We start from the raw sequence: 20,563 nt of genomic DNA, 5'->3' as shown, positions 1-20,563 counted from the left end.
CAAAACACACACCCCATCTGATAACCTCAGTGGAGCACACTTGCAATTTTTCCACTCTACAAGTCTCTCCTCTACTCTCCATCCCCTTCCATTTGTATCCATCTCTCTCTCTCTCTCTCTCTCTCTCTCTCTCTCAACCTGTATCTGTACCTCTCTCACTCTCTCTCTCTGTCTATCTGTACCTCTCTCTCACTCTCTCTCTCTCTCTCTATCTGCATCTCTCTATCTGCATCTCTCTCTCTCTCTCCCTCTCTCTCTCTCTCTCTCTCTCTATCTATCTCTCTCTCTCTCTATCTGCATCTCTCTCGCTCTCTCTCTATCTGTATCTCTCCCTCTCTCCCTCTACAGCAGCCCATTCCAGTTCCATAGAGAGGCCTGCCACTGGGGTTCATCAAAGACCCTGACTGCACAGCTCAGACTGATGGACAACAGCCCGTGCCAGGAAAAGCTCTCTCTATGTTGCTAGGGATCGCCGGGAGTGATGGCATCATACACCCTGTTGGAACATTCATGTCATTCTGTCCCTCCTCCACCCACTTCCCCCTCTCTGACTCACCTCACACAGGCCTACTCTATCCCTCATCTCTGCACCTGACCCGTCTCTGAATGCCCCACTCGCTCTCTCTTGTGCACTCCATCTCTTAGGTCTGTTTCACTCGAATTGCCATCCGCCCACTCACCTGTCTATATCTGTGTGTGTGTGTGTGGCTCTTATGTGACTCTCCTCCTCACACGCACAGTCGGAGACATGCACGCACTTAGAATCATGACACACATACACACACACACACAAGTTTCTCTCACACGCACTCTTGCTCTCACACACGCATGCTCTTTCCTGTTCACGTGCTTGCTCACGCTTGCTCTCTCTATCACACACCGTTCAGCTCCTCATAGCATAACCGTGGGAATAGAGCAGGCAGCCAAGCACTCCCCCCCCCCCCCCCCCCCCCCCCGCCCACCACCACCCCATTTAGAACCAGATAGCGGCCTTTACCGCAAACGCTCTCTAAATCTAGACCGTGCTTTTAAACACTTTACTGCGCTGCCAGGCCGTCCGGCTGTGATCATATTTCCCATCAGTAGACTTCCCCCCCCCCCATTTCTCTCTTCACTGAAGTCTCCATGTGGCACCATGACGGGGCAAAATCAGCCTCACGAAACGGTCCCACCATAAAGGCATGAGCAATGCCCCGCGTTAGTTACATTCCTGGCACAGGCCATTGACAGTTTGGTTAGCAATGTTTGTAGTAAGAAGGGCGATACCAGGCAAACTGAGCCAGATTGCTTCACGTTTGTATAACTTCTGAGAGAGCTGTGCTATGTTAGCGTATAAACACATACGCCTCTGTGACGCCAAAGGCTAGCTCAGCAGCATTGCCATGACTGCAGAGGCTGAAGGCAGTGGAGATGTTTCTGGAGTGGGTGGTATGGTCAGGTACGCGGTATGCCACCTCACGTGGTGGCGCAACTACTCACGCTCGAATGTGGCTTTACATTCTTAGGAAACACATTTTTTTCAAATGCTGTGTGAATGTGCATGCATGGACCATGAAAATTCTGTGGTGTGTTTGCGCCATTTGCAGGATGCAAAATGTGTGTGTGCATGCATGTGCGTGCGTGTGTGTGTGTGTGTACCTGTGTTGAACTCCAGCTTGGACACCTGCAGGGCGTAGGCCTCGCACTCCTTTTTGCTGAAACTGAAGATGATGACCGGCTGGAAGTTCCTCTCCATGATCATCTTGACGATCTTAAACACGTTGGACGGCCCTGACGCCAGACACACAGACAAAGACAACGAGTCAATCACAAGGACACACACATTCTGTTAGGATGAGAATTCAACTGCTTGCTGAGGAAATGTCATACTGGCCTACTAAAACTGCACAGTAACAAAGCTGTTTCATATTGTGTGTCAATTTATCTATCTTGTCACTTAGTTTGCTTTCTGCTGGTGATGAGTGAGGAGACGAAGAGTTATAAACTACTGCACTGACAACTTTTCTTGTCTCTGTCGTTTATTGCCAGAGTTATTAAACATGCACAGTGAATCCATCTTCCATGTCTGCCTGCACTTCCTGCAAGAGTAGCATCAGTCAAAAAACGTGAGTCTAAGAATTTTCTAGAATACAGAATGCTAACAGCGGGCAAGTGACCACTAACCATCCCAATCCTCTCGGTTAAACCACATCAGGCCTCGAAACTGGGCCAAGCAATGAGGTGGTCAAAAAAACAGGAAACACAAACTAAGCAGCTGACTCAACATGATGCCTCCGGATCCAAACCATAGATCCAGACCTACGCACATGATAATCAAACCCGTTCATATTCCCAAAACTACTATGAAAAATAAAAGAAAGACATGTCAAAAAAGAAATATTTCGTTCATCCCCCATGCCCTCCCGCTCTTACCTTTCGTCCCTCCTCTCCTGCCTTTGGGGTCCCACTTCCCTCCTCCTCCGCCGCTGCCCCCGGAGTCGCCGGTGTCCCGCAGGACCTGCATGGCCGTGTTGAAGTTGTCCTCCCTGAACTCGCCCTGAACGGGGGTGAACCAAGCCGAGAGTAGTCCGTCAAACACATGTTGGCCCAAGAAAAAACCAAGCCAGTGCATCTGTTATCAGCTACTTGAAATCCAGTCCGTTTGGATTCCTTGCGCATGCTTTGCGGTCAAAAAGATTCATCCCTAGATTTCATAAGAGTACGAGTTCTGTAAAACATAGTGCCTTTGATGAGATCCAGGTCTAAATCGAACACACCTGCCCATCTGAATCTATAGACAGGAGCATTCTATGGACCCCGATGGGCAGAGTTAAAAGCTGTGACACCTGTAGCCATGTGTTTTTATGTCTGCGTTATACCCAGAGGCAGACATATCGGGTTCAGAAAATAATAGTCCTGCCAAGTATTTGATCCAACCATTCAGTAAACCAGCTCATCCTGATTGGCAGCCAGGTAGATCACATGATTAGTGAGATCACCTGTTTTAAGTACAAAGGTAGAAAGCATATATGGTCAGACTTTTTACTTTCTGGAACTGGGATGTCTGCCTCTGATTATATCTCATCATGTGTTTCTGTGAGCACACATTGTAGAGATAACTTAGTTGTTGACATAGCTCCCTTTACGCTCTAAATCGCATGCATGATTTGTATAGTTCAAAAGAGTAACTCTGACAAAGGGAGCCCTACTCAATAATAGAATGTAAACAGACACCTGACGCCTCCCAGAGTCTGAAAGCGAAAAGGATCGCTGCCCTGGGGCCTGGCTTCAGAACAGGGACCAGCGTTCAACACAAGATTAAAAAAAAAAAAAAGAGCCCGAGTGACTGCATAGAACTGACTGTCCAACGCGCATAATGGATTAGGAGAGGAAAAAACCTCCCTTCTAAACGCATGCCTTCTCAGAGTTGGACACGGGCCTTATCTGGAAAATAAGTGCTGAGAACATCAACACGGGGGTAGATGTTATTTACAACGCGCGTAAATAGCCTGCTGGATTGGTATGAAGATGTTATTCTTCGTGCTGGTTCCCAGCAGCTGGGCTGACCGCCGACTCATACTCACATTCTCGTCCACCACAAGGTGAAGTCCGTCGCCCCCTGCTGGGAAGATGTAGTGCTGCAAGGGAGTGGGGCGGTAGTCTGTGTACACCACATGGCAAGGCTGGAGCAAAACAAACAAACAAACACAAACACACACTGTTAAACACTGTTTCGTTTCACCACACAAAATAAAGCAAGCGGTGAGCAACAACGAGAATGGTTTTAAAAAATAAATTAAAAATCAACCATTAATGAGTCATCATAAATGCACACTCCACTTCACTACACTACACACACCTGTTTATGGAGATGACAGATCCACTCGGCGAACTGTTTGGCGTTGGGGATGGTGGCGGAGAGGAAGACATAGTGCACGTTGTCTGGCAGCAGGATGATCGTCTCCTCCCATACCACTCCACGCTCTGCAGCAAACACATGCAAACTCAGCAATGCCTCAAAGAGCTAAAAATGCTCCTGCGTCACCACAACAGTAAAAAACATTCATTTTATTTATGTAGGGATCAGAGACAAAGTGGCCTACCGGAGTCCCTCATGTAGTGGATCTCATCAAACACGACCCAGGCCACCTCTCGCATCACCTCTGAGCCTCTGTACAGCATACTCCGCAAAATCTGAGAGAGCATCAATCCACTCAGAGAAAATGTACTACTACACAGGACAACACGACTACAATGCCGCGTTCCCCTTTCTAAACCCAAATGCCAGTTTTCCACTGAATGGTACCTGCTAAAATCGTTCATTTTTATTTTCCATTAGAGAGAGCAAAAAAAAAAAAAAACTAGAACCACTCTTTTTTTTAAATCACCTTCGTCAAGGTTCCAAGCGAGCTGAGATGACTGTTACTACAGTAATTTCCAGTGTATTAGCTGCATTGTGTATAAGCCACAGGCCCGTGTTTTAGATAGATAGATAGATAGATAGATAGAGATACTTTATTGATCCTCAAGGGGAAATTCAAGTTAAAAGAAATAAAACCATATTAACTGTCCCCGTGTATCAACCTCATAGCAAAATAAATTTTACAAAATCAATGTATAAGCCGTGGCTAATAGTCAGGAAATTACTGTGCTGTGTCCACCATTAATGATGCCGCTGTAATTTCCTTCCGCTACAGTAAGTGAATTACTTTTTAACAGTAGAAAAGGAGGCATCTGGTGGCAAAACCAAATAGAGTAAAGTAGAGTGGAGACAACTTGAGCAGGTACCATTCAGTAGAAAACCGGCCTTATTGACACGAAGAAATCAACTGTTCTCCTTTATGAAGCCCATAGGCAATCATGAGGAGATTGTGACGCTGTAGTCTTACCTCAGTAGTCATAACTAGGCAGGAGGCCGTGGGGTTGATGGTGACATCTCCGGTCATCAGTCCCACGTCCTGGAACTCCTCGTACATCTCCCTGTACTTCTGATTACTCAGGGCTTTGATGGGACTGGTGAAGATCACTCTCTGCTTTTCCCTCAGGGCCAGGGCAATGGCATATCTTATTAAGTAGGAAAAATACAGGCATGGGTTACAGGTCCTATAGACTTTGTCTTTGACAAAAAAAGAGGCAGGCTCCTCCCCCCGTAAAACTGGCTGTGTTGATCTTAGCACAAAAACATTTTACAGAGTGTCTCCTGGGTAATGTAGGCACACATGGTATTTTTTTCAGATTTTTTTGAGACGCAAGTGCGTGCGCTCTGGTTGAAATGACGTGGAATGACCCTATAATAACATACAGCATATCATTGCTGTCCGGTAAAAACAATGAAACTCTGATTTTAACTTCTTACTACAAATGGAATGTTCACCGTTCCCTCTGTTTACAGTTGGCTTTGGCTATCTAAAAGACCAATGGAGGCATGTTTAATCACGACATCTATTTAACATACATGAATTGTTCGTAGGAACTTCGCTCAACTGTACCCTGAAAATCCAGGGTTCTTGTGAGAGCACAATTTGAATTTGCTCAGTGTTGGAGTCGAACTGCACCAAGCACGTCGGTTTATCTGATATAGCACTGCTACTTCAAACTTCTGGATTTCCAGGCTACCTCAACTACAGAAGAAGAAGCATGCAAATGCTGCTACCAAAGTTTCCAGAGGTTACAGACCTTAATCAAATATGCACTTTGGAGAGCTACGACGCTGTTTAAAACCTCTTAAATGCAAAATAAATGATTTGTTAAGACATGCAGCGTTTTCTCTTTTTTTTTCCCGGAGGCATGAGACGTAGGAATAGCCTAGTTAGCACGCAGGAGTGGAGAAGAGTGCCGGGACACTAAACAAGGCTAAGAACTATAAAATAATGTTTTTGGACATACATAATGTTCACCAGACAGCGACAATATAGACTTCTGCTCAAGGTCTTAATGTGGTCAATTTGTCTAATACTCACTCTGCACACACTGTCTTTCCAGCAGATGTGTGGGCTGACACTAGAACAGACTGGTTGTTGTCAATGCACAGAATGGCTTCTCTCTGGAAGGGGTCCAGTATGAATGGGTACTCCTGATGGACAGAAGAGGGTAAGAGGTTGACTGTTGCATTTGAACCTTTGGGTGTATATATAACAGGCAGGGGTCAAAATTAACTTTTTGAAATGTGAATATCTACCAGCCAGAGACGGATGAACTGGTGAAATCCACCAGCCATTCAATAGGAAATATGTATTTTCTGTCTGAAATCTACCAGCCAACTTTAAAATTTACCAGCATTTGGCTGGTGCTAATTTTGAGCCCTGATAACAGGACTTCATCTGATGTGAATGTGTGCCTCTTTGCAGTGGAAGATGCCGAGTAAAAATAATGAAAATGTTTGGATTACTGCTGCTGTGATCTTAGCCTGACATCATTAATAACAGGTTAAGTACAAGTAGGAAAGTGTGAAACACAGGGGGCTTAATATTTTACATGGCTGCAATCAGAAGAAAACAATAAACCGCTTCCATGTTCCATGGCACTCAAAAACTCTTATCATAGCATGATCACTCATCTTATAAATATGCACAACACATTGAGGTAATACTACAAAGGTCCCAATTTGTTAGCGATAAGAGGGAGAACTAGATGGACCTACTTTTGCCGCTTTCCCAACTCGAGGTTTCAACTGTTTGTAGTCTTCATTTGCTGGCAGAGCGACCTGTTAAGAGGGAAAAGAGATGCTTTGTTGCGTCTCAAGTGAAGACTAGGGATGATAAAGTCCATCATATAAAGTATAAGCAAAAAAGACCATTTCCAGGCTCTAGACTGTCAGCCCTTTACCTCATGTGTACAGCCTTCAACGGTCTCCACTGGCTCCACTTTCACTTGAGGCATGAGGTCTGCAAGGCTGCACAGATCAGACGTAAACAAACATTAGCAGGTGAATGGGGTTCCACTGCATTACTGAACAAATGCATATCAGGGAAGTGGAAGAAAAAGGAGAGTTGATATTTACTTGATTTCTTCAGGCGATACGGTTTCGAGCTTCGCCTTTTTCCCAAAGACAACTTCATCTGTGCCATCATTGTCAACTTCTCTTTTATTCTTGGTAATAGAGGGCTCTTTCTTTCCCTTTCCATGTTTACCAGCAGTTTTACTGTTATTGGGGAGATACATATAAGGAATAACTGGAAATATAGTGGTTAAGGCTTTAATGATCGCAAACATGCATGCCAATTTAACTGGCTAGTTAGCAAGCTAACTGCCTGTCCAACTCTCACATTAGCTTGCTAACGTGTGCCCCATTGTAAATCCATTATAACTAGCATTATAGCTAACGTTGGCTAATGCTGGATGGCTCCCACAGCTGAAGCATGACACCGAAACATCACCAGTTTACTCGAATACATAACACATAACAATTAATCCATACATGCCGCACTAAAACCAAATAACTTAGTGTACATACTCAGCCGGTGGCGTTGGTTTAGCTTTGGAAGAACTAGTTTGTTCGTCATCAAACACGCTGAACAAATCGTCTCCAAAGGCGTCCGCCATGTTTACACAGCGAGGCAAGTGGACACAATTTCCACAATTCCCTTTCCGGTTAATCATTTCCGCTACGGCAACACCAGAAGTTCATTTCTAGATGTGCCAACATATGTGCAGACAACGCAGACATTAGCACCACATCTACTACATTGTGGTTGTCTATGAGGCAGATAAAAGCATCATTTACTAAAGTTGTCAGACAGGATAGTTTGTCATCGCACGTGGGAGTTTCATTTCAATGTGTTCCATCGGATTTTTCATTGATAAAGTTATCTGGACCTAGCTCTACATATAACGAAGTTAGCGTGTTAGCTGACAAGCTAACAAGCTTGGCCGTCAACTTCTGTTGGCATTTTGACAGCAAACATGCATGCTCCACGTTTTCTATTTAGAGGTCGACATTTTTCGCATTGAATCGCAGAATAACTGAGTAGCCACGTTCCTATTGTGTGTGTTGTTTTGGTAAGCGAAGTCATTGAATTATGGGTGGGAAGAAGAAGAAGTCGGCTGGTCCTCCAGCAGTCCCATCAGTTGCTGCGACGAATCAAGTCCCATCTGCAACCAACGGAGCAGCTGACCCATCTGCAGGAAAGAAATCTTCAAAAACGAACACTGCAAAACCCTCAAACGAGAGCAAACCTAAAGGTAATCACTTCTCCAATGACTTTATTTTTGACATTTTATCCAGAAACAGTCATCGTGTGTGTAGACAACTAACTTACAGGCCTATGGGGAGTTAAATTTGACATTTCATATCTCGTTGAACTTTTTAACAGCACCAAAGACATATTGTCTCTCAAGTCCACAAGTTGACAGTGGAGTAGCATCTGACAAGTCCATTCTCAAAGTAAGGTCATCTATGCATTGTTATTTGTGTTCTGTGGCATTACGGATTTTGTATTGCAATTACATTGTAATACTTACTTAACTTTATGTTCACAATGTTCTTTCCCACTGTTACAAAGGTTGTCATCCAACCAGACCTGGAAAAAAAAGTTATCAAACTGATCAATGACTACAGGCAGGAGTATGGGGACAGAGGTCCAATATCTGGACGAATCACCACCAAGAAACTGCTGGTGAGTGAAACTGACCTCTGCTTACAGGGTTCACTTGTTTTGTGTGTACGTCTGTGTGTGTGTGTATGCATGTGAACTTCAGTGTAAACCATTTTCCAATTCTGTTTATAGGATTTGTACACAGCCCTACAGAGGTTCCATTTTAAGACCGAACATATCGAGGAGGCCATGAAGAGCAGTATGCTGTATGGAGGGGATCTTCATTCTGCACTTGACTGGTTGTGTCTTAACCTTAAAGATGGTAAAGTACAAACAACATATTGGTGTAAATATTTGCATGTCGTGTTGATGTTCAATATTTTCACATCAGACATAATTTCTTACCCTTTTGTAATCATTCTTTCTATCTCTCCCTCTTTCTTCTCTCTCTCCTTCTCTTTTCCTTGCACACATAACCAGAGGAGCTCCCTGATGGCTTTAGTCAGAGGATGCACGAAGAGAACAATAAATCCAAGCCGAAGTTCCAGCCTCCCAAAGAGGACGAAAAGCCCCAAGCACCCAAAACTGAGGCCAACAAAGAAGCTCAACAACAGAAAAATACAGTAGGTGCCCTCCTCAAACAAATCACACAAAGGAACAATACGCCACGTGTAAGGGAGCTAAACTTTCAGTAAAGATACTGAAAACCTCCTATCCACCATTGCTGTTTTTCATGTTGCTAGGCTCCAGCTAAAAATAGCAAAGCAGATTTGAAGGAGTGGATCCTGAGATACGCCGAGCAGTCAAGCGAAGAGAGTGAGGAAGAGGAGAAGGAGAAGGCGGGCGGTCCTGCACGCAACCCTGAGCTGGACGAGAAGTTTGATCCCGTAAGGCTCATTGTGATCGTTCTCCTCAGTTGAAGTTACCATCTCCACCTCTAATTTGAGCTTAATGTATGTCACTGTGGTTGGCAGAATGACCGGTACCTGGTGCTTACCGCACAGTTGTTTGATGCAAAAGAAATGGCTGCTACAGCCAAGGCCAAGAAGGATAAAACTGGACAAAGGACTGCCCAAGACAGAATCAGGGTCATCCAGCAAGGTCTGTAATGAGCATGTATCGTCTGTGGGGTTTTTATATATGAATGTACTGTATATGGAACATCTGTAGATATTTGATAATGTAAGGCCTACATTGTAGGCGAATGCTCGCGCACTATAATGTTAGCTGTTGTCATGGACTACTTACAGAAATGAAGCCTCTGGAAGCTCACCCCATGTTCAACCCAGCTATTAAAGTGGTGGACGCACCCAAGGAGGAGAAGAAGAAGACTGCTCCTGTAACAGAAGGGAAGGAGGACATTAACTTTAACCTTTTTGAGCAAGCTGAGAAGCAAGCTGAAAAGCCACCTGCCGCTGAGAAAAGTAAGCTTGAGTTGATTAGACAGATGTGTTTTGCCAATCAAGCAATGGACAATTCCTATTATCAAGTCCAAAGTCACTGAACTGAGGCACAACTGAGGCATACAGTAATTTCCCGCATATAAGCCACATTGTGTATAAGCCGCAGGACAGTGTTTTATGCAAGTTAAAAGAAACAAAGCCATATTAACACCATATTAACTGCCCCCCTGTATTGACCTCATAGCTGAAGAAATTTTGCAAAATCAATGTATAAGCCACGGCTTATAGTCGAGAAATGACGGTACTCACACTGGGCACAGTTCACTTGTACCATGCCAGAGTACAATTCTCTCCCGTTTTTTGGTCCGCACCTATACTGCATACCATCAAACTGTACCCTGGCACGGTTGAGCTGCTGTGCTCTAGAATCTTTGCATAGGCGCATCTTAAGCCCAACTGTACCGTGCCCGAGTTCACCTCCTGAAGCGCACTGTGCCTAGGTATGGTGTGAATCGTTCACTCTGGTCAAACAAACCTGACTTTGGGGGTCAAATGTACTCGATTACGACACAGACGGTATAGTGTAAGTATGCCCTCAATGCCCAGACGATGCCAGTGTGAGCCCAAGAGACTTTTCTGCTACCATTTGTTGGGAATTAAGTCTGAGGCTGTGTCCAGTATGTTGTTAGTATTCAGGCCAATAACAAATTACAGCAAGCTTGTTTGTTTTTGTTTTTTGTACAGCTGTTCTGATTTGTTCTTTATTTTCCACAGAGGTGAAGAAGAATGAGCCAAAAGATATACGCAACTTTGACTACACAGCACGTAGCTGGACTGGAAAGTCTCCAAAACAGTTCTTGATTGATTGGGTTCGGAAAAATCTTCCCAAGAGTCCGCCACCAACCTTTGAGAAAGTTCAAGCAGGCAGATATTGGAAATGCCGGTATGTACTGTACTTTACGTCATTTTGTCAAGCCTGCTTTGTGAGTGTTATTGTAAAGTATGATTTAGCAATTTTATCAGCAATATTTGTGATGTACATTTGATCTCTTCCCATCTGTAAAATAATCTTTACTTATAGCCATAGGGATGCAGTGATTAAACTAGTTTGGAAGATAAATCCTCTGTTAACCTTTGATTCCTCTGTTTCACAGTGTGCGTGTTAGGAGACCTGACGATGTGCTGGAGATTTGTACTTCTATCCTGACGGAGGACAGCATGCAAGCTCAACACCTGGGCGCCACACAGGCCCTCTATAATCTGATCAAAGGACAGGTGTGTTCCCCAAACCTCCTAGCAATATTATGTAAGGGATAATGTATAGTCTAAAAGTTTAACTTTTGACTTAAGACATTGTGGTCATGCTCCATAATGAGTCTATGCTCCGTAAATATGAGGTATAGCAGAGTTCTTACATATTGTGCCAGTGATGAGAACTACAATATAATGTTATTTTATATTTTCTAACACATTTTATTTTCTTTTTATTTTATTTTCATCTCATGTATTTGTTTCTATTCGTCCTTGTTCTCAGCCAGTGCACCAGCTGCTGCCGCCCACCTACCGCGATGTGTGGCTGGAGTGGCGGGACAGCGAGCAGCAGCAGCAGGAGGAGACCCGCACGGCGGCCAACAAGCCCCGCGACCAGTTCATCGCCCGCCTGCTGACCCGCCTCAAGCAGCAGCAGCAGAACAGCCAGCCCTCCCCGCCGACCAGCCCGGAGCGGCCCGCCGACGTCGGCTCCGGCGACGAGCCCGAGGACACCTGGGAGAGCCTGGCCGGCGACGACGCCGCCGCCGACGGAGATGCTTCAGGCAGGGAAACGGCGACGGCGAAGGACGCGGAGGAGGACGTGGCCGGCCGGGCCCTCCTGCAGCGCCTGCGCGCCTCGCCGCTGGCCCAGAGGCTGCTGGGAGACCGCGAGCAGCTGCCAGTGTTCCGGGAGCGCGAGCGGCTGCTGGAGGCGGTGCGGCGGCACCGCGTGCTGGTGGTGGCCGGGGAGACGGGCAGCGGGAAGAGCACGCAGGTGCCCCAGTTCATCCTGGAGGAGGCGCTGCTGGGCCAGGGAGGCGGCCGGCGCTGCAACGTGGTGGTGACGCAGCCGCGCAGGATCTCGGCCATGAGCCTGGCCAGCCGCGTCAACCAGGAGCTGGGCAGCGACGACGGCCCGGGGGGACGGGTGAGCAGCCTGATGTTCATGGACTTACATATTTGGGATGGGATTGGGGAAAACCCATCACATGGTGAAAATCCTTGAAATTCTGATCCCATCCTAGCAGCATCTTGGATACTGTCCCCTAGCAACATCCTTGTTACCATTCTTGCAAAATTGTGCATGTTTCTAGGATGGTATCAGAATTAGATAAAATTTCCCCATATGATGGGTTTTCCCAGATCCCATCACTATGGGTGATTCCAAAGAAAATGTAGGGGCAGTAGGAGAAAACGTAGGTGGAGCATTGATCTTATTTTTCAGGGTTAGAACTGATAGAACTTTCATTCTCTTGCTATCTACAGTATCTGCCTTTGGTTCCTTACTGCCTTAGTCTGTCCTTGAGTCTTCTATCCCTGTGTTTCCTTCCATCCTTCTAAATATTCATGTTCTAGACACACATGACATAGAATCAAACTGTGTCTGATCATGTTTTGGTTGTTGTTTTGTTGTTGTTTGTCTTTTAACTGAGGATGTTTGTTTCCAGACATCGATCTGTGGGTATCAGATCCGGATGGAGAACCGCTCCGGAGACGCCACCCGTCTGCTGTACTGCACCACTGGAGTTCTGCTGCGCAAGCTCCAGCAGGACCGCCTCCTCAACTCCATCACACACATCATCGTGGACGAGGTCAGAGCCAGTCACCAAATCTTCATATCTACTGTATATCCATAGTTCGTCATCATTAGTCACAGCAGCACTGGGACATTTTCTAGAATAATGAATTATTTCCTCTTGAGCTACTATGACTCAGTCATTTGAATATGGGGACAATAGAACAATCCATACTCTCAACTGATACATTCTTTTATTATAGGCATTGCTGTATACATGACACTGGTTGACACTTTATACCGTTGTCTGCTACATATATTTGTCATTTGCATCGACTTTTCATGCATCCCCCCCCCCCCCCCCCCCACCCCCACCCCCACCCCCACTTCAGGTCCATGAGCGAAGTGTCCAGTCGGACTTCCTGCTGACCATCCTGAAGGACCTGGTGCAGAAGCGCTCCGACCTGCGGCTCATCCTGATGAGTGCCACAGTGGACTGCGATAAGTTTGCCAGCTACTTCAACCGCTGCCCCGTCATCACCATCCCCGGCAGGACCTTCCCCGTCGAGGCAAGCCCTGGGGGGGCCACGGGAGGGGAAATGACAGTGACTCTGACACATAGTTAAGGGGCATCTTAGTGATGGCGCCCACATAGCACTTACATTAGTGTGTGTGTACTGTATGTGCTCTTTGTACTCTTGCACTCATTTCATTCAACACACACACACGTGAATCATGAAGATAAACAATGTTTTTGTCTGGGGACTTACCTCAATGATGGCACCTCAGAGCAAAATTACATGTCTCATGTTTGCCCACTGACATCTTTCAATTGGCCGTATAATACACTGTCTGCAAGTACTCGTTACTCAGATAAGAGTCTAAGATATCTCGTTCTTTGTTCTTTTCAAAACAACACCCTGCTGATATTGTTTATTTGCCTGAGTGACTGGTCCATTATTCATGATGTCAACACTCTTGAGTGGGGCGCCTCTCAGTCTTGTGTTGTTTTTGTGTCCAGGTGTTTCACATGGAGGACATTGTGGAGGAGACGGGCTACGTTCTGGACCAGGACTCGGACTACTGCCAGAGGTTTCTGGAGGACGAGGATGAAGTCAGTATCAATGTCACGCAGAAAGGAGGAAAGGTCTTCCAGCACCAGGTTTGTCCCATTGCTCGTGTCTTTCGTCTCCAAACCTAACTCAGCGGGTCTCACACATGTGATAACATATCCCCTGCAAACACCGGTCGTTTCATTAGCTGAAGTGAGATGGACGCTCCTCCATCTGTCCACTGAGACTGGATCTCTGGTGACAGGCCTGTATGTGCTCTGATGTTCTCAGGAGATGGTTCCGAAGGACTCTAGTTCTGGCTGGACTCTAGGCCCTGACCTGGACCACTTCAGTAACCGCACCCGCCACGCCCTGCAATACATGAACCCCTACAAGATCAATATGGACCTGATCATGGACCTTCTGGCCTACCTGGGTGAGAAATGGCAACAGACCATTGCCAGGCTGCTGCTGAGCATTCTCTTGATCATGAGGTCTCAGTTGAATTTGTTCGAAACTGAAAATGTCACCATTGCATACTTCTGGTCATTATATTTTAGCGCTTGTAGTGAGATTTTATCAGCCTATAATCATTTTATCAGAAGAAAGCAGTGGACATTATTTAGGTTTTCCTGTGTAAAATATCTGCTTTAACAGTGCAAAATAGCATGCACTGTGATACAGCACACTGTTTCCATATTCTACGTTCTACATTACTCTGCAGACAAGGCTCCTCAGTTTACGGAGGTGGACGGTGCCATCCTAGTGTTCTTGCCGGGTCTCGCTCACATCCAGCAGCTGTATGATCTTCTGTCCTCGGACAAGCGCTTCCGTGCCAAAGACAGGTCATTTTTTTGTCTTACACTATACACAGATTCGTCAAAAAAAAAAAAACCCATCTGTGCTCTCACTAACTTTATGCGCTATATGGACAAATGCCTGCAATTGTACCCGCAGAAACTTCAATGGCATCCCAGTCTAAATCAATAGGTATTCATATGGAATTGGTCCCCTTTGTGTAGCTATAACAGATTCCACTCATCTGGGATGGCTTTCCCTAAGATTTTGTAGGCTGTGGATGAATTTTCCCCGTTTCCTTCAGAAAAGCATTTGTCAGGCCAGGCATTGATCCTGGACAAGAAGGCCTGGTTCACACTGTCTGTTCTAATGCATCTGTCCTGTGTCTGTTCTTCCGTACAAAAAACACTTTTGGACCTGTGGAACTGTGTCCAGTCACTGTATAGTGTATCGTGTAGGTGTACTTTTGTCCTTATAGTGTATAGGTTCAGTTATGACATTCTCTTGCTGTGAACCTTTTCTGTGTGTGACGCTGTATATATCTGGGTCTGATGTGTTTCACTGCATCATGACTGACATTATTCCACAGGTATAGGCTGGTAGCCCTGCACTCCACCCTGTCCTCTAAGGATCAAGCAGCAGCATTTACAATTCCCCCCTCTGGAGTGAGGAAGGTACTGCAGCTTGTTTTGTGTCAGCTTTATCATTTTCACTATCTGATTTTGGTATGACCTGTTTAACAACACCTTTTTTGGGCAGATCGTTCTGTCTACAAACATTGCTGAGACAGGAGTCACAATTCCAGATGTGGTGTTTGTGGTTGACACTGGCAAAACAAAGGAGAATAAGTAAGATCCACTTTTTTTTATTAGTATTAAAGTTGGGAATGTAAACGTCAGCTCCTATTTTGTTTACTAAATATGACAAACAAATCAAACACATTTCACAAACAAATCTAATCTCTTCCTTCTCCAGATACCATGAGGGCAGCCAGATGAGTTCTCTAGTGGAGACCTTTGTGAGCAAGGCTAGCGCCCTCCAGAGGCAAGGAAGGGCAGGACGTGTTCGCAAGGGCTTTTGTTTCCGCCTATACACCAAATACAGGTTTGAGACACCTGTTGACAATCATTGCAGTTAAAGGACAACGCCCACCAACTAGTACACCTTGTATGATGTAACAGTGTTCCATACTAACTGTCATTATTGGTTTATACCTCTGTTGGGATGTTGGTTTGCTCTTAATCACAGATTCAATGGCTTCCTGGAATATTCCATTCCTGAGATTCTAAGAGTGCCTCTGGAGGAGCTGTGTCTTCATATCATGGTAATGTTTCTGTTACTTCTGAAATGTTGTAGAACCAATAGTAATACACTTCTGTAAAAAAGTTATCAATAGACAGAAAGATACTGTAGTCTTTCTGGTCCGCTTGTTTGTTGTTAACACATGCACATTGACACCTTCACGCAACCACATATTTCCGGGGGCCTAATGCTGATATGCATACTTCCCTCTTCGACCTCGCAGAAGTGTGAGTATGGGTCGCCTGAGGACTTCCTGTCTCGGGCCCTGGACGCCCCTCAGCAGCAGTCTGTGTGTAACGCTGTGAGCCTCCTGAGGAAGATTGGCGCCTGCCACCCAGAGCAGCATGTGCTGACCCCTCTGGGCCACCATCTCGCTGCCCTGCCCGTCAACGTCAAGATTGGCAAGATGCTCATCTTTGGCGCCATCTTGGGCTGCCTCGAACCCATTGTGAGTTCCAGCCTACTTATATGTTACATTGTGTGGGAGCTTGATTTACTGATTTAGGTATTTGTTTTGGATGACCGTACTTTGCCAACAACTTTGGTAATCAAAGAATATTTTTATTTTTCTACCCTCAGGCGACAATAGCAGCAGCAATAACTGAGAAATCACCATTTGCTACTCCCATGGGAAGAAAGGAGGAGGCTAACCTGGCTAAAGCAGCACTAGCAGTTGCTAACTCTGATCACCTCACCATGTACAAGGCATATCTAGGGTATGCAGTCATGTAAATAATTTGTAAGAAGTAAAGTTAGTAGTAGTTCATGCTAAGTAAGTTCCAGTAATAAACAATTACTGAAGATGAACATACTGGAAATTAGTCTATTTATCCATGTAGATGATAAGATATTTTCCAATAATCTAAGGAAACAACTATCAGATCCCACAGCCAAAACCAACTGGTTTGGAAATGTAAACAAACATTTAAGTGTTTTTAGTTACACAACAGTTACGAAAGAGATGAAACATTAGTCACATTACTTCTGCAGTTATAACTAAGACAGTGTATTCGATATGATTTGTATTTTTGATATCAGATAAGACTGAATTTGGAGTGCTCCACCAAAATGGAACATAGAATTGAATTTGATATATTCAATATCTTTTTTTAAAAGCCCTGATGAAGGCCACTGCAGGCCGAAACATGTTGGCAAACTGTTCAACTATGAACTAGCTCTAATTTAATTAAAAGCTTTTTACAGTGCCTTGGATTTCTTCAAAACTTCTCAACTAACTTATGTTCAACCAAAGAGCACCTTCGCACTACTAAACAGAACGCCAAAGCCCTCTAACCTACATCTTCTTTGAATTTGATATATGTTTGCATACTTTTGTGTTGATAAAAAAAGCACAGTTCTTACCTTGAACTGACCATGGTAAAAAACACTGGATAGAAACAGAGATAAAATATCTGATAAAATTGCATACTTTCTTAGGAGTCCAGATAGGTGAATTCACATTTGTGCTTTGATACTTTTTTTTTTTTCTAATGTCATTCTTTGGTCATTTTTGTTTTTTCTCTCAGCTGGAAAAATGCATGCAGTGAGGGAACCCGAACTGGCATGGCGTATTGCAGAAAACACTTCCTGAACCACACTGCTCTCATCACCATTGAGGTATTTCTCATGAACCAGGAGAAATGTGCTGTAATGATGCAAGTTTCCACTTAAGAGCCTGAGTGAAAAGTTCACAAGAGTTCACAAGAGTTCACAAACAAAAAGAGTAACATGAGCTGAAAGGGCCTTGCAGTTTCCCGTACATGGATTAGGCCTAGAGTCGTAGAGTGTAAAAGCTTGTTTGTAGTTCTCCACGTAGGGTAAACTGGCCCTGAGTGTCACAAGCATCCGGGCAATATGTTGTCCATTCAGTGGCTTTTCCTCCGTTTGAGACTATTTCTCCCTCCCCATCCATCCCCTCAGGACGTGAAACAGGAGCTAACGCGGATGGTGGAGCAGGCCGGGTTCTCTCGCCCCTCCAAGTCCCGCGGCGGGCGTCCCCAGGACAAATCCGAAGGGCCTCTGTCCAAGAAAGAAGTCTCGCTGCTGAACGCCGTGCTGACCGCAGGCCTGTACGACAGCGTGGGCCGCGTCCTCTACACGCCTTCTGTGGACCTGGAGGATCGGGTGGCATGCTCGGCGGAGACGCCGCAGGGGAAGGCTATGGTCCACCCCTCCTCCGTCAACCGCAACTTGCAGACCCACGGCTGGCTGCTGTACCAGGAGAAGGTGGGTTGCTGTTGCTTTGCTGTAGTTTTATATTTAGGAACTAAATTATATATTTTATATATGAATATATATAAAATTTAGATAGATAGAGATTTTATATTTTTAGTTTTGTCTTGATAAATTAGTACACTTAATCTATACCACAGTATCTTCCATCACCTAATAATTCATCTTACTTTAAATTTTACATTTATTAATTTAGCAGCCTTTTATCCACAGTAATTGACATTTTTCATCACAGATGTAAATTTTACCAGTACACTAACTAAAAAATAAGGATGAAGTACAATTGCACTTTATGGATTAATTTAGGATAATAAATACTTTGTTGATATGTTCCTTCCTTCTTTTTTTTGTGTAAATTACAAAATGCCATTATCTGTTTCCATGTTTGTTCCCCATCAGTTATGCCAACATCTCAGGAAACAGGAAGTTTCTCTGCCTGTTGACTTAATTTACAGTACAGTGAAAGGTCTTTGTTCTTTGGTGTTATTTCCAGGTTAAGTACTCAAAGGTGTTTCTGCGAGACACCACCCTCATCTCACCCTTTCCCATGCTGCTTTTTGGTGGTGACATAACCGTTCAGCATCGCGAGAGGCTCATCTCGGTGGATAGCTGGATACACTTTCAGGTTTGTGAATCACAGGGTTCCCAGGGGTCATGGAATTTCTGGAATATCATGGAATTGGAAAATGTATTTCAGACATGGAAAGTCAGGGAATTTGATCTTTTTTGGGGCAAAGTCATGGAATTTTAGATCATTTTATTGTAGTAGTTTAAAGTTTAAAGTTTACATTTGAACCCTGAAATTATTGTTATGTCATTCAAACTGTTTGAGCTCTGTCATGCTCTGACCTAAGACTACAGTTGTATTTCCGCTCCATGCAGTATTGCCATATACATACTGCCATATGATCTTATCAAGTTCAGACGTGTCATGTATATTGAGAGCGCTAAAAAGGTGACCTTGAAATTGTGGCGTTAAAGACTGTACGATGAAACATTTGGGTGCACCTAAATAAAAATGTTGCCGCACCAGTGCAACCAATGGAAAAAGTTAGTCTGGAGCCCTGCTGGCTGTTGCAGGTGTGAATGAATTAATAGAGGTGTTGGTGATGTCAGTTTACGTTTACTGTGAACCACTTCACAGGCCCCAGTGAGAATCGGTGTTATCTTCAAACACTTGCGCTGTCTAATAGACTCCCTCTTGGAGAAGAAACTGCAGAACCCCAAGATGAACCTGGAAGGTACTCCAATGCACCATGGCACCTTCTGTTTGTTATTTGTCCTTTATGTCACATTCCTTACATTTAATTTGCTTTCTGGACTGAAGGGCTGTGGTGGGATTGATTAAGATAATGTTGTTAGCTGTATATATTGTCTGCCTGTTTGCAATCTAAATGTGTGAGATTACAGTGAGATTAGGCTAGGCATGTGGGACACATATTTTAAAATATAGATTAAAATAAGATATTTGTGTTTATCTCTGACGCCTGTAATGTATAGTTACAGTATGTTTTGCTCTTTTCCCCAGATGAGAAGACCATACACATGATTACAGAGCTGATCAAGAGCGAAAATATGATTTGAACATGATCCAAGGCAAGATCTCACTAGATCTTTACAGATCTCCCGGGGCTATGACAGACTAGTCAACTCTATGGAGTGATGGCATTTTGGATTATTTTGACATGATGGATTGTTTGACTGTAAGGACTGACAGATCTCAAGAGGTCTTTGTGGGAAATGACTGTGTCATCATAATTATCCAGAGAAAGACAAAATGCTGCGAGGCCTTGTCTTCTCATTTACTCTCCACTGCTGCCAAATGGGAATAAAAGAATTTTAACAATTCAGCTTCAGTGTCCTTTTAGAATGTCATGGAATTTAGACAAACAATTATGTGGTTGAATTTTGATGGTTGTGTTTTACGACTACATGAGACCAAGCAATGTCTTGGGACACTCTACACATCCTAGCCCCATCCCCTTTTTCTAAGCAGTATGAAGGGCATTGTATCATAAATGTTTTCTAAATTACATAGAACATTGAAATAGCAAAACAATCTCACCTCTCTCTGTCATATGCAAGATGACTGATGCTGTAATGTGATGTGGAAGTCTTTTATTCTTCCTTGGCCATAAACGGCATTTGAACTGTACATGACAATAATACTTATTCAGGTTTTTTTTTAGCTTTCGCAAAAAGCTAAAAAAAAAAAACCTCAATACTAGAAATGAATGAATGAATGAATGATGGCCACCGATTTCAATGAATCAGATTACAATGGCAACAGCTACAAAGTATTCTCAAAGATACTTAAATACCCATTAAATTTCCCCCAGGAACATGGGAAGGGAAAGGCTTAAATTTGGGTATAATATACAGTTACCTCCATAAGTATTTGAACACATGCTAAAGTTGACTATAAAGAGGAATATAAAATCATCTTTTGGAATTTGATCTTAATGCCTTAAATTTAAAAAGAAAATGCCGAAATAT

At 44.2% G+C, this 20,563-nt stretch overlaps 2 protein-coding genes across 2 annotated transcripts in view; one reads left to right on the top strand and one right to left on the bottom strand.

Annotated features, from left to right (window-relative positions):
• The window catches only part of mtrex (Mtr4 exosome RNA helicase), a 32,733-nt gene extending 25,183 nt beyond the window's left edge, over positions 1 to 7,550 (bottom strand). Inside the window, exons 1-11 of the mRNA XM_062555083.1 lie at positions 7,433 to 7,550; positions 6,980 to 7,120; positions 6,805 to 6,871; positions 6,620 to 6,682; positions 5,940 to 6,052; positions 4,869 to 5,043; positions 4,083 to 4,173; positions 3,839 to 3,963; positions 3,564 to 3,662; positions 2,413 to 2,536; positions 1,639 to 1,770 (exon numbers count right to left, since the gene is read on the bottom strand). Of these exons, the coding sequence (XP_062411067.1) occupies positions 1,639 to 1,770; positions 2,413 to 2,536; positions 3,564 to 3,662; positions 3,839 to 3,963; positions 4,083 to 4,173; positions 4,869 to 5,043; positions 5,940 to 6,052; positions 6,620 to 6,682; positions 6,805 to 6,871; positions 6,980 to 7,120; positions 7,433 to 7,521 (1,219 nt within the window). The 5' untranslated portion in view covers positions 7,522 to 7,550. The remainder of the gene's footprint in view (positions 1 to 1,638; positions 1,771 to 2,412; positions 2,537 to 3,563; positions 3,663 to 3,838; positions 3,964 to 4,082; positions 4,174 to 4,868; positions 5,044 to 5,939; positions 6,053 to 6,619; positions 6,683 to 6,804; positions 6,872 to 6,979; positions 7,121 to 7,432) is intronic.
• A 72-nt stretch (positions 7,551 to 7,622) lies between these two features.
• On the top strand, positions 7,623 to 19,913 carry dhx29 (DEAH (Asp-Glu-Ala-His) box polypeptide 29). The gene is made up of 27 exons (XM_062553761.1): positions 7,623 to 8,160; positions 8,292 to 8,362; positions 8,481 to 8,594; positions 8,706 to 8,835; positions 8,994 to 9,136; positions 9,257 to 9,400; positions 9,488 to 9,614; positions 9,764 to 9,937; positions 10,691 to 10,859; positions 11,071 to 11,191; positions 11,451 to 12,095; positions 12,616 to 12,759; positions 13,076 to 13,252; positions 13,705 to 13,845; positions 14,027 to 14,171; positions 14,460 to 14,580; positions 15,123 to 15,207; positions 15,293 to 15,381; positions 15,509 to 15,637; positions 15,782 to 15,857; positions 16,059 to 16,283; positions 16,415 to 16,551; positions 17,362 to 17,452; positions 17,756 to 18,061; positions 18,561 to 18,692; positions 19,212 to 19,308; positions 19,596 to 19,913. The coding sequence occupies exons 1-27, from the start codon at positions 7,998 to 8,000 to the stop codon at positions 19,649 to 19,651; spliced, it is 4,152 nt and encodes a 1,383-aa protein (XP_062409745.1). The 5' UTR covers positions 7,623 to 7,997; the 3' UTR covers positions 19,652 to 19,913.
• The last annotated feature ends 650 nt before the right edge of the window (positions 19,914 to 20,563 follow it).

The sequence above is a fragment of the Sardina pilchardus genome, chromosome 14 (assembly GCF_963854185.1).
Source record: "Sardina pilchardus chromosome 14, fSarPil1.1, whole genome shotgun sequence".
NCBI classification, from domain to species: Eukaryota; Metazoa; Chordata; class Actinopteri; order Clupeiformes; family Clupeidae; genus Sardina; species Sardina pilchardus.
This window is presented reverse-complemented; position numbering and strand designations above follow the sequence as displayed.